This window comes from Penicillium arizonense (genome assembly GCF_001773325.1).
Source record: "Penicillium arizonense strain CBS 141311 chromosome Unknown PENARI_contig007, whole genome shotgun sequence".
Classification (NCBI taxonomy): domain Eukaryota; kingdom Fungi; phylum Ascomycota; class Eurotiomycetes; order Eurotiales; family Aspergillaceae; genus Penicillium; species Penicillium arizonense.
This window is the reverse complement of record NW_019173284.1, coordinates 859,601-876,377: the sequence shown is the minus strand read 5'-3', so window position 1 is coordinate 876,377 and position 16,777 is coordinate 859,601. Positions and strand designations below refer to the sequence as shown.

The window sequence follows — 16,777 nt, the reverse complement described above, 5'->3', positions numbered from 1 at the left end:
CCCCATTTGGGGGCCATGCACTCTGTACGAAGTACATAGACCCAAGTCACACTAGACATAACAAAAATATGAGTAGCATAACGAATCGGATTTCGGATTCTCACCAAATCGTACATCGTATGACGAACAGCATGTACATGTATGTGTATGTAGATGAGAAAGAACCGGAGCCTCACGCGAATTCCTCGGGATCGCGTCAGACCGAGAGGGACTCCGACATCTGAGACATATTATATTTCAGCACCCTAGAACCAAAACTCACCCTCTATTCACTTCTCCATGATCAAGTGAACATCCTAGACAACCACCACAATGCCCCTACCAACCCTCCAGACACTTACATCAACCCTCAACACCATCATCCCCAACACCCACTCACGCGTAAACATCGCCCTCAGTGCCTTCGCCCTTCTCACCTCTACGCTCCTCCTCCCAGCCGCATATCGCGATTACAAAATCTTTAAATCCTACGGCCCAGGCGGGGTCCCAAACAACGCTCTAGGATGGATTCTCGTGCGCGTATTCTTCCAGCCGTTCGGGCGCGAGATGCTCAGTACGGACGAGTATGTGCAGCGTATTGCGGCGGCGGAGGGGCATGGGAAGGGCGATGAGGGGTTCTTGATGTTGTCTGAGGATCAGCTTGGGAGGAGGAAGGAGGGGAGGCCTGTTGTTGGGCCTCATGTTGTGCCGCAGAGGCAGTTGACGCAGGTGCCGGATGAGGTTGTTATGGAGGTATGTATATGTCCACTTTTCAGTAGGATGGATGCTTGGATGCTCGGATGAGCTGGTCGCTAATTGCTTTTGTTTTGCTATTTGTTAATAGAAATTCCGCAATGTGTTCAATGCCTTCGGTCTGCGCAACCATCACCTTGTCAAACTATCTCGCTCGAATCTCGAGAATCATACCACAGCTCTCTTCTTTGCTGATCATATTCCTTCGTCTGGGATTTTGAATGACGAGATCGCTCATATTCATTCGGGGAATGATCACTCGGCACATGTTCTCCTCGCGCCAGCCGATTGTATGTTTATCGCGTCTTTCTTAGCCGACTTTTTTGCCGACTTTTTTGCCGTCATCCCTGCTGCTTCCTATGCATGGCCATGCACTAACTCCCATTCAGGTATCAAAGTAATCGAAGCAGGCTGGGGCCAGCGACACGCTTTCTCAGGCTCATCGGCCATGACGTACATTTCCCTTGGTACCAGGCCAGACATCCCAGCCGAATATCTTCTCATCTATGCGCCCCGGACAGAGGCGGAGATTGAGACTGTTATGCAGATTATTGCGGCGGGTGTCAAGTTTATGACTGGGAGGGAGGATGTTCGGTAGATGGGAGGTGATAGGTGAACGTTTTTGATATTTTCTGGCTCCGACTTTGTGCCGTGTACTGTACTTACGTTTGTGCTTTTCTCTATACCCCACTCTTTGCTATGATCAAGCCAAATTGTCATGCTTAATATGTAATTCTTTGAACGATTGATTACATATGACGTACCAGTGTAGACTGCCGAGGCATAACTTGGACAACGCGGAAATGTCTCGCTGATTCGAAACTGCATTCTCCATAGATTGTCACGTCTAGTCGAAAGTTTCATCCATCTGGGCTATCACTGATCTGCAGTATGTCCAGCAGGCATGGATCATAGTCAATTCCAGTAAGACAGGCAAGGTAAATCCTTCCATCTACATGTGCAATCCAAGTGAATGTGACGTGTACCCCCTTTAATATCGAATGCGGGTCTCCTACGCCAAAGTCCCACCGGATAAAAGTAAAATAGAAAATCGCAATCAGGAACTCAATGGCCTAACAATATACTATAAAATGCAAGTAATATTTTGACACACATTGTACATGTAGAAACTGAAAAAGAAGAAGAAGAAGAAGAAGTAAACATATCCCCAACAGGCTCCCGATAATCGACACCCAGCACCCATTCCTTAGTGATTAATGTTACTCCGTACAGTAAGAAGATAGCCACGATAGTCCATAATCCTAGACAAGAATAGCAAATGACAAGTAAACAAATACGGTGACCCCGAAGCTACAAGGAGGGAGTGTAAGCCCACTACGTGATAGCGTCCCGGCACTCTGGACACACCCCCGCTCAGTCTCGATCCGCTGGGACTCCGATACGAGACCATCAAGGACGTAAGATACGGTACAGTATGAAAAACATAGCCGATCGGAAACGAGAGCGACATCCTTGTACCGCCCCTTAACCATAATGTTATAAGTTATAAACTAGTACGTGTAGACCAGAGTGCCGGGAACGTAAGGCCAGGCTTCCCGAGAACGAACCATGGCGCTGGGTTTCAGAACCAACGGCAGCCCCCGGACGGGTACTGTAAGCCCCCTGGCGACCCGACAGTCTGGATGGACTTGGATGTTTTCTCGCTTGCACTGTACATGTACATGTACTCGGACCCTCGAGAAAAAGACTTTGATTGTGAACTTAAATTGGTTTCCACATCGTCTCCGAAATGGTCCCGACTGGCTGGGTCATAAGCATCACCACCCACGGTAGATGATAATGGCGGCAATTTGAAAAGGAAACATCCAACTTGTATTAACTTATTGTATGAATCCTTACCTGTACCTGCAAGTACACTAGAGGGAGAGTCCTTGCAGTTTTCGATCACATGAAATTGTGCGAAGCAGTGGAAACGATCCTCGGAGAATTGGCCAGGATTCAAAAATGCAAAATCAGGAGTCAGGTGGCTTCGAATTTTCCAAGGGGGTTTCCACGGTGGATTCGGAACCTGGAGTGGGGACTGCACGGCGTTGTAGTCGCATACTTTACTCCAAAAGCCAGACGATACCCACATTCACACGGAATTGCATGTCTTCGGGGTGGATATATTCTCCGCCAGAATTACGTTTATGCCCCTGCACTTACATGTAGACGAACCCCCATAAGCAAGGCAACCAGACGAACTGTCACGTCTGAAAAAAAGATGGGAAGGAAATAGAAATCCCTGTAGCAAATCCGCGTAGCGTCATCAAGCCAACAGCATTGGAATGGAACACAAAACATGACCAGACAAGCGGTGTGTGTGAGCGCGAGTGAAGAGGGGCATAAACAAAATTCAAAAATATTGTATATCCACAGGAAATCCCGAGGGAATGGATGTCCAACGAGGACGATGCTGATCCTGACCCGGTCAATCTCCACTGGAGTTGGGGTGAAGGGGGGGCACTGTGGTGCTAATTGTGAGACCGGGCTGAGCAAGCCACCTGGCACCCACAGTACTGCATGGACATTGGCCCGAGGATACGGCTTTGGTCCGGGGCGGGAGTAAATGATTTGGAAACCTGTGTCACCAAGGTTCCGGTCCAATTGTGGGCAGCTTCTTTTCTTTTTCGTCTTGATTGGAACTGACAGCGGGAACCAGCGAAGATCAGTTTCCAGACCTCTGGAATCTGTAATGTACATGTAATGCAGGGCGTGCAGAGAGGGCTGGACAGAAGTCCAATACCAAAGCTTTCGTTTCAATTTGGTCTATCATGATGTCCGATTCCTGATGGCCTTTTTCTCCGTATGGCCATGTTGCACTGCTTTTGGACAATCGTTTCAGCCTCATCCCCAAGCGTTGGGTGATTCAGGTTGGCTTTTGCATTGTCTGAGCGAAACCCTTGTGACACCTTTCGTCGTTAAGAACACCGTGTTGGTAGGATTTGAGAAAGAATCACCGTAAGCAACCATAGGCTCGGTTTTCTGGATAGTCGCGCTACAACCGTTGATACCTGTCAAAGGAATTCTTCGCATTTACCACAGAAACGAACCTCACAAGTTCGGTATGGATGTCCTAGTCAGATGCAGCGCGAGCGGGTTTGCACTCAATCCACACTGTCGGGCGCCCTTGGACCCTTCATGCAAAGTAGGTGCTATGCGTGACGGCGAACTGTGCATTAGTTGACGGCACTGCCGCCTAGGCTCAAGGTTCGTTAGCTTGGCTTTAAGCGGCGGAACCGAGTCAAGTCTATCCTGATACATGTCAGTATGCCAATCCTGCCAGCACATTCCGTGAACCACTGTTCGGCTACTCAACAGACCCGCCTTCTTGCTTCTTCCGTCCTGGTTGAATATCCCATTCCCCTGGAAGTAGAATACTTGAAAGTTGTCACGCGCAGTAGTTTCTTTGTGGTGTGAATGAGGTCTCGGAGTTGCCCTGGACCACATCAGCGATCCGGAGGGAATTAGGAGTCCGCAGTAATCGAATTTGGTTACCACTTACGCTGGCCCCATCGGTGCTAATTATTTGGCCGTTGAGCGCCCCGTGTCTTCACAAATCGTTTTTGTGATCTTCCACGAGGCAATTGAATTGGGCGGACCATTTGGCTTTCTCCATTTGTCCATTCGGGTTCACTGTATGACTGAAAGCCCCTCCATACCACCATCACCAACAGACGCCCAAAGGTGAATGATCCTCGCGCGAGCCGCCATCCTAAAGGTGCCGTTGCCGCCGACGTCTCCAAGCGGCACCCGATCGCTTCCATTAAAATCACATCGATTTTCGCTCCTTTTTCAAACATCGTGATCTGATGCACTCTGTTGGATCCGGAAGATTCAACCCCGCCCTGGCCAGACTAATCCGTATATACCAGCTGAGATTTTCTTCTTCGTCTACCACTCCACTTGATTCAGGGTGATAATGGCGTACGCTTGATCTCCCCGTTCGTGCGTGTAACCCAAGGAAGACTGACGTTCATATTGACAACTAGGAGCCCGGATTCACAGACAATAGAACTAGATCGTGAATATCTCGCTACTGTCACGTTCCAGGGCCGCGAGTATCAGAAATATTCGATCGATCACCGCACATATTTCGGACCGGTCGACGAGGTAGGAATGTGGGAGTCTCACCATTGTTGCACTGCTGACAAGCAAATCAGGAAGAAGCAGAACGGCTCGAGGACGAGCAGCAAGTGTTTCAAAGAATTTTCGATAACCGCCTCATATTTCCACCAATACGTCGACTTCGAAGAGTGTTAGACTGCGGGCATGGATCCGCATCCTGGGCTGTCGAGGTTGCTGAACAAAATCCCAGCTGCGAGGTGAGATGTTCCCTTGAGAGTGGTTCGACAATTATCTGACAATCGGAGCCTTGTAGGTCATCGGCGTGGACATTGCGCCGCACATGAATCCAGACGATATGCCTGACAACTTGTGGCTTCAGGTAAGTCGTTGTTCGCCTTGGCGAAAGGCGTATTCTGCACTGAGAGAACAGTAGTGTCACTGCCGCAGACCTAAGCTTTGTGCCTTGAGGATTTACTTGGCCACTCGTGATCAACGATGCCTAACCCTCTGAGAAGGACTGCTAACATGTCATCCCACAGGTCGATGATCTGAATCGCCGTTTCACATTTCCCACCAACCACTTCGATCTTGTCCACTCGAGACTCCTTGCGACCGGTATCCACCGAGCCCGATGGCCATCCTATCTCCGTGACATAGTCAGGTGCGCGAACCCCTTGAGCAGGTTGATTCTGCTGTTGATCTGAGAAACATGACACGATTCAATCGAACCCTCAAGACTAACACCGCGTTCCTTCAAGTGTACTGAAGCCAGGAGGATGGGTACAGATGGTCGAGATATACTTCAATGTGCAATCCGACAATGGCTCACTCACTGACGACCATGCCCTGAGAAGGTGGAGCACACACTATCTGCGTGCTTTGGAGGATAGGAAAGATCTTCGAATTGGTTCGAAACTGAGAACACTCATGACAGAGGCGGGCTTTGTCGAGGTGGACACAAAGATGATCCCTCTTCCTTTGTCAGCGTGGTCGAATGGTTGGTTTGGCATTTCTCTTGGGGTGAATGATCGAAACTGATTCAGGGCAGATGCAAGAATGCGAAACATCGGCCGGTCGAACCACGAAAATATCAAGCAACTTCTTCGATCACTTGCCCTCTACCCATTGATTCAACGTTTGCATATGTCACCACAGAATTTCGAGGCCCTTGTCACGCAAGCACAGCGGGAGGCGGCTGACCACACGTTGAAACCATATTTTCCTCTGTAAGTATCGCCTCGTTGACACCTTGGGAAATGCATTCTGACAGACCAGGTACGTCTGCATTGGCCGAAAGCCATAGAAGTCCACCTTGTCGAACCAATCTCGCCGACATGATTCCCCAGCCGAGAATGACTTCGCGATGAGATCGACTAGTTGTCGGCACTCTTGATCCATCACAACTCGCATACTGTACAGCTTCAATCGCCTCCATTTGCATCCCACTTGCATATATCTCTACTTAGCGAAAGATGGTTAGTCAATGATTTTTCTTGATCGCATCAGTGCCCCCTGTATCATGTCGAATTTCTGTATCCATAATACGGTCGTGTGTCTGCTGAAGTCCATTGGAAAGACTGGGAATCCCGGGGTTTGGAAGAGGGCGTGGTCGCACAGAGAAGCATGTGGGACTGGACGATTGGCGTGTGAGAACGCTCGTAGCCCACTTCCCGCTGTTGTGGTTTCTGCGGAGCTAACAATGCCCAAACGCGCCCAGTCTCGGCTGTAAAGAGCCTCATACCCACCTGGAATGGTTTGCGGAAAGCCGCAGAACATGGCGACCCGGGTGCGGATCGGAGGATCTCATGGCAGATCGGGCATCGGGGGATCGGGGATCTAGGGATTGCGCTAAGCAATGACTCGCATGGCCCTAGTATAGGGTGCTGATAGCTCGATGGAACGAGTGGAGAGTGCAAAATAGAGAGCCTGAGACGATCGAGATTGCTGTGTGTCCAACCCCCACGAGGTCGTGCCTGGTGCCTGAGAGCCTCGACGGGACCCACGGCCGGAGTCTGAACGACGTTATCGAGTCATCATGGATTACTGGAAACCTCAAGGGTGCTTCAAAGCTCAATGAGCAACAACACTGACGAAGAAAGGATGAACAGAGAGGAAACGAGACGAGAGAAGTGAAAGGGGAGAGTTACCAGAACTGACGGGAAGGCACCTGGAACTACCAGGGCTGTTAGCCTCACCCGCTGCCATCGGAGATCTTCACTCTACACAACCCTTTACCACCCCCTTGGAACTTACATATGCCATTGCGATCCCCGACAGCCTCTCAAAGTTATTGTTGATTCGCAATCTCTCTTTACCAAGTGACATTTCTCCCCTCAGACCAGCTATATTTGAGTCTCCTATCACACTGACCTCCCTTGGGCAGCAAGAACGATCTGACCAGTTATCATACCGTTAGTTCTCGCCGGTACCTAATCACAGCCGTGACGTCTCGATTACCGTCTACCTGGGTTGTATACGAGACAACGTGCAGGTTCGGACGGACCCGACAGAACCGGGCATTTATTCTCCTGTCCCTTACTCGGAAGAGACCATACCGTTTTCTAGGGAGAAGGCTTAAAGTTTGTTATGGAATGCCCCTGGGTTAACGGCTACTTTCCCGAGAGATGATACATAGTGCTGGTGCTTCTCTCCTTACAAAAGACTACGGAGATTGAAAGATCATGGAGAGCCTCAATTGATATCAAGACTATCTTACTCGTCAAGTAACCGGTTGGGCACAGACATTCGGGTATCCCGAGCCTATCTATCACCCCGGTTGCCGTGCTGTCTCCGTTAAAAGGAGGGGCCCGGGGAGGAAACCGTTAAGGGGCAACAGGGGAGAACAGAGAGGATTTGCAATATCAAGTACCAAGTACTCGGCCAACATACACTCGAAAGCATTCTCTGTCTTATTCACTGGGCATCTATAAAATCTAGGTTGGGCGTCATAAGGCGTACGAATTTCTTCATACTTCCTTGACCAGCAGAAAAGGCTCAAATAGAATACATACATTTTACATCAAAACCAGTCTTTGAAGTCGTACTACTGACCGCATGCAATACTGTAGAATATCTACATGGAGTGATCAGGATGATATGCACCCGATATAGACAAAAGACACCTGATCTTTCAGGCATAAAGATTCCCGATCGGGGAAAGCGGGGAGAAAAAAAGTTGGCGCGGATTTTCATTTGAGCTCCGGAACTGTCGTTTTCTTTCTTTTGCGCAACATCGCTCAAGATGCCTTCCACACACAACAAGGAGAAGTCATGGGACACAGATGACATCGACAAGTGGAAGGTACGTTATTTGCATTTCCATTGCCATTTATCCTCAGATACTGACTGAACCCGAACAGATCGAAGAATTCAAGCCCGAACACAATGCCGCCGGAAGCTTCGTCGAGGAGTCATCCTTCATGACCCTCTTCCCCAAATACCGCGAACAATACCTGAAGGAAGCATGGCCGGTGATCACCCGCGCTCTGGAGAAGCAGGGGATCGCATGCACACTGGATTTGGTGGAGGGAAGCATGACGGTGAAGACAACACGAAAGACCTACGACCCAGCCGCAATCATGAAAGCCCGCGATCTGATCAAGCTGCTCGCGCGAAGCGTGCCAGTCACACAAGCGATGAAGATCCTCGAAGACGGCACAGCCTGCGACGTGATCAAGATCCGCAACCAGGTCCGCAACAAAGAGCGCTTCGTCAAGCGGCGCCAGCGCATCCTCGGCCCGAACGGTTCAACTCTCAAGGCACTGGAACTGCTCACCAGCACATACATCCTGGTACAGGGAAACACGGTTGCGGTGATGGGACCTTACAAGGGGTTGAAGGAGGTGCGACGGATCATCGACGACTGCATGGCGAATATCCATCCGATCTACCATATCAAGGAGCTCATGATTAAACGCGAGTTGGCCAAGGACCCGACGCTGGCGGGAGAGTCCTGGGACCGGTTCTTGCCTAACTTCAAGAAGCGCACGCTGTCCAAGCGTCATGTTCCATTCCAGGTTACCGACAAGAGCAAGAAGGTTTACACGCCGTTCCCGCCTGCACCGGAGAAGAGCAAGGTCGACTTGCAGATCGAGTCTGGAGAGTATTTCTTGTCGAAGGAGGCGAAGGATCGGGCTCAGAAGGAGGAGGTTGTCGAGAGGCAGCGGGTCAAGCGGGAAGAGAAGATGCGCGAGCGCGAGAAGGATTTCATTGCGCCCGAGGAGGTTGCGCCGGTGGATTTGGAGGAGAAGAAGAGAAAGAAGGAGAAGAAGGAGAAGAGCAAGCGGAAGCGCGAGACCGATGCGGATGTTGATGTGGACGATGCTGCCGAGCGCAAGGAGAAGAAGAAAAAGAAGAAGAGCAAGTCCAAGGACGCATCTGCCGATGCGGAATGAGCTGCTCTTTGATTGTGGTATCTTGTATCGGATTTGGCGCTTATGGCAGAGCATGGGTCTGGCGTTTGAATGTCTTGTCTCCTGGTCCTTTCGTTGCAACGTTGCAACCCATGTATGCTCCAAGCTGGCGTGTATATGTGTCTCCAAAAAATGTTGTTCAATACCAAAGTTTTTATGTCTACCTGCACTCTTTTCATAGATTAAAAGGCTTTTGATTTCCTAAGCTAAGGGGCTGAGCACATAAACTAGCAAGTGTGTCTGATGAATGCACGATCATCCATATTTCAGACTACATAGGGATTCTCAACAATTAGCGCAACCAGTTTTTGTAAATTTTGTTGTTTTCCCTTTAATCCCATGCAAATTTTCGATGTGCTTCAGTAAAGACTCCATATGACAATTCGCTTCAGACATGATCGTGTTGCATTAAGTCTGCGTAGGGTAAGTCGGCTTAGCATTCGTTAAGACGGCGGCGCTCTAGAGGTCCCTCGTGAACAGTCTGATCAGAGTGAAGGGCAGTCGACTTCTGCTCTTCAATGCCGGGACCGAACTGCTCGCTGGCCATCTCGTGAGCGAAAGTATCATGGGGGCGCCACTTGGCACTGGTGCGAGGGCTAGACTCCTCTAGCATCTTGTCTACCTGCTCCAGAGTAAGACCCTTGGTCTCAGGAATGACTAAGAAGGCAAACAAAAGACAGAGGAAGAGTGCGCTACCCCAGACAAAGAAGACTTTTGACTTCAAGTTGCCGTATTCCTTGTCAACCAAATAGGGAGTGATGACGGCGATGACACAGTTCCACAACCAGTTCGAAGCTGTAGCGAGGGCAACACCCTTGGCTCGGATGGGAAGGGGATAGATTTCGCCGATGACGACCCAAGCTGCAGGGCCCCAGGTGGTGGCAAACGCGGCTATGTAGAAGCAGACAAACACAATGAGACAGGTGTTTCTAGAATGATGTTAGTAAATATTATTGTCGCACAGGATTTCAACATTGGTACATACGCTGCGTGTCCGTCAGGAGAAGCAACACCAACGATTGCGATGATGTACTCGCAAATGCACATAACAACGGCACCCCAAATCAGTAGAGTACGACGTCCGTACTTCTCAACCATGTAGAATGAGGCAGGGGTGGTGACAACGTTGACAACGTTTGTAATAGTCGAAATCAGGAACGGGTTCTGCAAGCCGACCTGCTGGAAGAAGGTGGTTCCATAGTAGACTAGATTAGAAAGGAAGTTAGCGATAAGTCGGTGAAGAAGTCATACAATGATCACATACAAATGAAGTTGATCCCAGTCCACTGCTGGAACATCTGCAAGGCAGTGCCGGCAATAACGCGACGAAGGTTGCCGCGAGGCGACATACCACCCTTGAAGCAATCAGCCCAGGAAGTGCTGGCAATCCTCTTCTCGTAATCATAGTTGGCCTGGATTTCCGCGAGCTCGGCCTGGATAGCTGGGTGGGTTAGAGACTGGCCACGGACCCGAGAAAGAGAGCGCAGAGCGTCCTCGGTTCGGCCACGACGGACATAGTATCGAGGGGACTCAGGCAAAAAGAAAAGACCAGCGGCAAGGATGATGGCCCAGATGAACTGAAGAGCAATGGGGATGCGGTAAGAGGTCGAGTCGGTTCGGTTCTTGCAGGCTTGATCAACGCCGGAGGCCACGAGCAAACCGATTGTAATCGCCCATTGATACATGGAAACAAGCAAACCACGGACACGTCGGGGACTGATCTCGGAGACATACAAAATGACAACAGAGGAGACACCACCAACTCCAAGACCAGCAACCAGACGACCAGCCACAAGACCACCAACGGAGGTGGTAGCAACCTGAACCGCAACTCCAACGGAAAAGATCAAGCAGGATAGCATGATAGCCAGGCGACGACCAATCATCTCAGCCACGGCACCACCAAGGATTGCACCGAAGAAGGTACCAGCAGACAGGATAGAGGTAATGAGAGACTTGCGCGAAGTCGCAATCTCAAAACCGGTAGGGGAATCATCACTCTTGGGAACGTGGTGCCCAAAGTGCTCCTTGACATAGTCCATGCCAAGGACACCACTGATGTAGCCAGAGTCATAGCCATAAAGGATGCCTATCGAGGTGTGAGCCGTTATAATTTTGTAAAGGGTAGTTGGTTTTACCTCCGAAGCTTGCAAAGCCACAGATCATGTAGGCGCGCCAGGTGACTGGAGCCTCAATGAGGCTGAGGTCAACAGTACCAACGTGGTTGGACATGCTGAAGTAGTTGAAGTCAACTGTAGATCAGTTAGTAGAGGAGCACGTGTAAATGGAGGATTCAACCCACCTAAAGCCTCGAAGCGGAAATTGAAAGGAGGCGGTGGTGAAGAGAGGAGAGAAGAGAGAAGAAGAAGGGGAAGAGGAAGGAAAAGAAGAAGTGAGAAGTCACGATGGACGCAACCTTGGGACGACCACAAGAGGAAGCTGCCGTCAGCAACGCGATTTCTTAGATGGTCACACAAACAAACGGCCTTTGGAACATCCATCCCTGCCGGGCTCCCACAACTAAGTTATATAGTATGTTACGTTTATTATACGGCATATGGTATAGAGCGACAGACTCGTACAGAATTCCTCCACGTTGCTATATTCCCCTGATGAGCCACATTAACGCTGTAAAAACCCGCAGTTCCACCGAGTGCTACATTGGCGTACTTCGTGTGACTTCCCAATCATTCTAAATATGAAGTACAGGGCTATCGAGCCCAACGGCAGACATCCCGATTGGAGAAAGAAACGGGAATCAGGCTGGACTCGAGATGAGACGTGACACGTAACACTGCAACACCAAAGTCAGACAGTGTTTTCAATTATTTAGTTCCAAGTAAAACACCATAACCTGTATAGTCATAGGCCATAAGTTCTTCCACACCCTACCTTTATATAATCTATACCATTGACCCGAGGCACTCGAGAATGGGCAAAAAAGATGTGAAAAAAAAAAGCCTAAGTAGGGCGAAAAGAATACATGAAACGGCACACTCACTTCAAGGTGTACTGAGACTATCCAATGCTTCATGGCACTGTCCATGTATTTATGACCCCTGTTGCACGCGGGTAGTTTTTGCCGACAGAAATCGAAGTTATGGATAGTCTTCTAGTTACTCCTTGAAGGGAAGTCCGATAACAACGAACTGTCGAGAGACTATAGCATGAAATGGACATAGGCCTTGCCCAGAGATCTATTTGATTCTTGTTTATGAAGACTTGAGAGACAACGTTGTAAGTCGTTGCAACTAGATAATATTCATGGATATAGTTCGCAGATATCATATAATATAGGTATTGATAGTTACGGGAAAGCGGCGATCCGCCATAGAACATAAATAAACATCTGCTCAAACGATACAAAAAGATTCCTAAGCCCAAGCTTTAGAATCCGTAGGACCTCATTCTCCTAACAGGCACCCTTAGAGCAAACATCTTGTCAATTTCGTCGAACGTTCTTCCTTTCAGCTCGGGAACAAAAAAGAAGCTCCAGAGGGTCGCAATTAGCGCCAGGCCGCCGAAAATAAAGCCTACCTTTCCCTTCAAGTCAGCCTCATCTGGATTCACCATGTAAGGGATGGCGAAGTTCATCGCAATGCCCATAACCGCCTGCGTAGCCGTTGCAAGCGACATGGTACTCGCGCGCAGTGAGGTGCTACTAGCCTCGCCCAGGATGGCGAAAGCCATAGCTCCAATTGTAGCAAAGTAGAAAAAGGCGTAGATCACGGTTGCCGCCGCCTGGGTCCATTTCGCGGCACCCGTAGGGACGACATCCATAATGCCGATCAGCAGAAGCAGAGCTGTCAATATACACATTCCGCTTAGGAAGACGCTTCGACGTCCGAATGAGTTCACGACAAACCAGCTACACACGTTGCCTGCCACACCACAGGCAGTGACACCCACCCCAAGATTGAAACTATTGGACGTGTCCAGCCCGGCGAGCTGGAAGAAGTAGGTAGAGTAGCCGAGAACGAAAATGATGCCTGCAAAGTGCTGACACGCAAAGACGCCCATGCTGATCATGGTGCGCAGTCGGTCAGTGCCCCTGAAGCAGGAGAGCAGAGAGGGCCGCTCTGAGGCGCTGGCCGCTTCGTCGGCAATGGTTGCTTCCAGAACGGCAAGTTTCGACTCGGCATCTACGGCTGAGCCGTACAGTTTTCGGATAGATCGTTTGGCTTCCTCTCTTTTCTTCTTGTGTGCAAGGTACCAGGGTGTTTCTGGTGCGAAGGCAAGGCCAGCGGCAAGGAAAAGGCAAAAGAAAAGCTGGACCGCAAATGGACCGCGATATGCCCAGTGATCAGTCCGCTCACCGAAGCCCTTGATGACTGCATTGGAGAGCAGCTGGCCTATAGCAATCCCGAGGTTACATCCGGCAGATGCAATGCCTCGCAAGACCACTGGCGCGATCTCGGATGTTGCTAGGGGCGCCAGGGTGAGGTAGAACCCGAGGCCCACGCCTAGGATAAGTTTTGAGACGACAAAGGCAGAGTTGGAAGTGGAGAAAATCTCGCCGAATATACCACCCGTGACACAAAGAAGGCCGAGAAGCAGGGAGCCTTTTCGTCCGATGCGATCTGAGATCCATGAGCAGAGGAAGCCACCGAAGAATTGACCAACACTGCTGACGGTGTTGAAGGCAGTCTGCCAGCTTGCAGGAAGTACGGACTCGCCATTTACGACATATCTATAAGTGTCAGTCTAGACAGAGACACAAGAATGGTGTATGCCGTACCCAAAGTCGCGACGAAAGGCCGCGACGGAAATCATGGCTCCATTGATCTGCGCATCAAAGCCCCTGAGACATCAGCACATTGCACAGTCGCTATGACACCTGGGTAGGCCACGACTTACCAACCAACAGCGGCCATAGCCCAGTAGAAACACCACCATACCAGGGCAGGATGGTGACGGAAGATATGTCGAAGAGTAAGATCGTGCTCAGCCTTTTGCTCAATACTCAACTGGCTCTGCTTTGTCGTGACATCCTCCACTGTGACCGCGTGGCCGCCTGCTCCAGCTTCGACCTTATCTGTTGAATCCATACGAATAGCTGCGTTAGCGCAAAGAAATCTCGTAGAGTTGCTACTCTTGAGAATGTATGCTCAGATAGAGAGCAGGCGCATTTATATAAATGTTACCTACTTAGATCCCTCTGGTATTGCCACCTAGGCGCATTGCCTTTGGTGGCGCCAGGTCAGGGTGGTATGATTTTAGAGCTGATATAAAGTAGTCCCGGTTGCGATCACCAATACATGCACATCTGGACCAGCCTGCTGGGTCTGGGGATTGCGGGGATGCGGAGAGAGCGACAATCCCCGAAAAACGCTAGGAGATTGGCTGGGTCATCCGGCTAAACTCTCAGCATCCACACCAGAAGAGATGACTGGGCAAGTATTGAAAAGGATGTGAGTCGCTTTCCGGCTAAATGCGTGTCCACTAAGTTAAGTGGGCGACATTCCCCGTCTGAGCCTTTCCCTTCCTCCAGCGTTCCACGCCTACCCCAAATGGAGTACCAAATCGCCGAATATCACCCGGGAAAAAGACCAGCTCCCCGAGGAACTGCCTTTTACCCCAGGAAGCGGGCAAACACAGCCTGTCAGGTGTGCCGAGCCCGCAAGACCAAATGCGACAACGCAAAGCCAAGCTGCTCATACTGCGTCAAGGTTGGGACCACATGTATACAGTCACCAGTGGACCTGTCGAGCTTTGACCCCGCGAGTCTGAAGATATTGCAGCGATTGGATGATATAGAACAACTACTTGTTTCTTCGACTGCAGCAATCGACTTGAACGACAAAGCCGAACATATTTCAACCTTGTGTCAGCCGCGTAGTAATGCTACAGGGGCCAATACGGGAAAGTTGGTTCTTTATGGAAATGTCCTGCCGGATCGAACCGAGTCTGTCCTGCGATGGCCCATCTTTATGCGTGAACCATCTGGGCCATCGTCTCAGGTCCTCCGAAACGCCGTCCCCGACACCATTGCCGCTCCCTCTCACAGTGGATGCTCCTTGGCCGCACTCTTGGAGATGGAGCCCCAAGGCATCAACGCGATCCTGGACAACTTCTTCCTTTACGTGCACTGCAAGAACCCCATCCTGGATGAAATTGCTACGCGGCGACTGGTCAACGATGCTTTCCTCGATGGCTTGGATTGGTCTCCTTCATCATGTCTGGCCATGGTCATCTGTGCTCTAGGGTCCATCGCTACACCTTTTGGTTCCAGCCAGGACACTAAGCCCGGAAGCGAAGCCTACCAGAACTCACAGGTTTTCTTCCAGGCCGCACAAAAGCGGATCGGGTCACTTCTCGTCCGGTCGGATATAATCGGAGCACAATGCCTCTTCCTCTCCGGGGTATACATGGTATGCGTCTTCCAGCAATTCTACGCCTGGAGATTCTTTTCGCAGGCTCTGGCAGCGTGCCAGCGCTTGCCCTTTCTCGCCCATGCCCAAGATCTAGCATCTGAATTGGATATTTCCAGTAGTCCAGGCTCTCCAGACACCTACGAGCAAGCTGTCTACTGGTCCGCTTGGAAGTCAGAGCGAGAGCTGAGCATGGAGCTTTCTCTTCCGGACTTCAACATTGCGCATACTGGAAGCGCTTTATACCCACACTTTTTTCCGAACCCCCCACAACCGCTCGGCTCTCCAAAGAACCAAGGTGCGCAGCGGCAACGCGCGTCTTGGCTATTTTATCTTGCTGAAATATACCTGCGGCGATTGAGTAGTAGTATAGCAGAGGAAATCACGGCCCTTCATCAAACTCATGCGTCACCAGCGGCTTTTATAACGGCCCTTGGGCCCATGGTTGCCGAATACGAGACGCAAATACAAGCCTGGTCTGAGAGTCTCCCGGCTGAATTATCCGCTACTGAACCACCCCAGGAGGATGAAGTATGTCGATTTGTTCTTCGGGGCCATCTTATCGATATGTATGAGCTTATTTACTGGCCGTGGGTGATGGCATATATTGGAACCACGTCTTCGCAGGGGACGCCGGACCCGGAGATTGAAGAAAAGGGACAAAAAGGGCTGCAACTTCATATACAGCGAATATACGTGAATGAGCCGGGCTTCCTACATCGTCATCACGGAACCGTGCCATTAATTCGAACCTGTACGCGAAGTGCATTTGTCCTGGTGGCGGGGGGCCTGGCAGGGTGCAAGTTGCCATCTGGCTGGCAGGAGGCAATATCCAAAACAATGGGGCTCCTTACGATCTGGCAAAATGAGATGACCGAGGCAGGACAGTGGGTGCAGCTGTTGCAAAGAGAATACGGCCGATTGTCCGGGTCTTATCAAGGCTTCAATTTAGCCGAAATTTAGCTAATCACTAGATTTCACTACTGTAGCGTTCCAAGTGCCACAGAAGATATCGCATATAAATCAACTGCCCGTGCGCCACTTTAGAGTTGCCAGATCTGGGTTCGGTAGGTCGCAACCGGAAAGGTCACACTTAGTCTCAGTGCCTATTTACTTGAACTCATTCAGACCCGGAAGAGGTACCGGACGGTCACGCCACAATGATTTAGCTTAGGGTATAATCTATGACTTAGA

At 50.2% G+C, this 16,777-nt stretch overlaps 6 protein-coding genes across 6 annotated transcripts; 4 read left to right on the top strand and 2 right to left on the bottom strand.

Annotated features, from left to right (window-relative positions):
- Window positions 1-312: 312 nt before the first annotated feature.
- PENARI_c007G12061 (uncharacterized protein) lies at window positions 313-1,330 on the top strand (the record flags this gene model as incomplete). The annotated part of the gene is made up of 3 exons (XM_022631247.1): window positions 313-732; window positions 824-1,022; window positions 1,122-1,330. The coding sequence occupies 3 exons, from the start codon at window positions 313-315 to the stop codon at window positions 1,328-1,330; spliced, it is 828 nt and encodes a 275-aa protein (XP_022488990.1).
- Window positions 1,331-4,654: 3,324 nt separating this feature from the next.
- On the top strand, window positions 4,655-6,103 carry PENARI_c007G04567 (class I SAM-dependent methyltransferase; the record flags this gene model as incomplete). Its single annotated transcript, XM_022630896.1, has 8 exons — window positions 4,655-4,659; window positions 4,725-4,845; window positions 4,896-5,057; window positions 5,114-5,179; window positions 5,340-5,461; window positions 5,559-5,797; window positions 5,849-6,026; window positions 6,076-6,103. 8 exons carry the CDS (start codon window positions 4,655-4,657, stop codon window positions 6,101-6,103), a joined length of 921 nt encoding a protein of 306 aa, XP_022488951.1.
- Window positions 6,104-8,041: 1,938 nt separating this feature from the next.
- Window positions 8,042-9,194, top strand: PENARI_c007G10542 (KRR1 small subunit processome component; the record flags this gene model as incomplete). The annotated part of the gene is made up of 2 exons (XM_022631178.1): window positions 8,042-8,101; window positions 8,160-9,194. The coding sequence occupies 2 exons, from the start codon at window positions 8,042-8,044 to the stop codon at window positions 9,192-9,194; spliced, it is 1,095 nt and encodes a 364-aa protein (XP_022488937.1).
- A 451-nt stretch (window positions 9,195-9,645) lies between these two features.
- Window positions 9,646-11,444, bottom strand: PENARI_c007G11251 (sugar porter family MFS transporter; the record flags this gene model as incomplete). Its single annotated transcript, XM_022631209.1, has 4 exons — window positions 9,646-10,141; window positions 10,198-10,417; window positions 10,477-11,301; window positions 11,351-11,444. The coding sequence occupies 4 exons, from the start codon at window positions 11,442-11,444 to the stop codon at window positions 9,646-9,648; spliced, it is 1,635 nt and encodes a 544-aa protein (XP_022489199.1).
- A 1,155-nt stretch (window positions 11,445-12,599) lies between these two features.
- Window positions 12,600-14,260, bottom strand: PENARI_c007G07120 (uncharacterized protein; the record flags this gene model as incomplete). The annotated part of the gene is made up of 3 exons (XM_022631015.1): window positions 12,600-13,902; window positions 13,951-14,013; window positions 14,070-14,260. The coding sequence occupies 3 exons, from the start codon at window positions 14,258-14,260 to the stop codon at window positions 12,600-12,602; spliced, it is 1,557 nt and encodes a 518-aa protein (XP_022489074.1).
- Window positions 14,261-14,722: 462 nt separating this feature from the next.
- On the top strand, window positions 14,723-16,546 carry PENARI_c007G08288 (Zn(II)2Cys6 transcription factor; the record flags this gene model as incomplete). The annotated part of the gene is made up of 1 exon (XM_022631060.1): window positions 14,723-16,546. The coding sequence occupies one exon, from the start codon at window positions 14,723-14,725 to the stop codon at window positions 16,544-16,546; it is 1,824 nt and encodes a 607-aa protein (XP_022488994.1).
- Window positions 16,547-16,777: the final 231 nt, after the last annotated feature.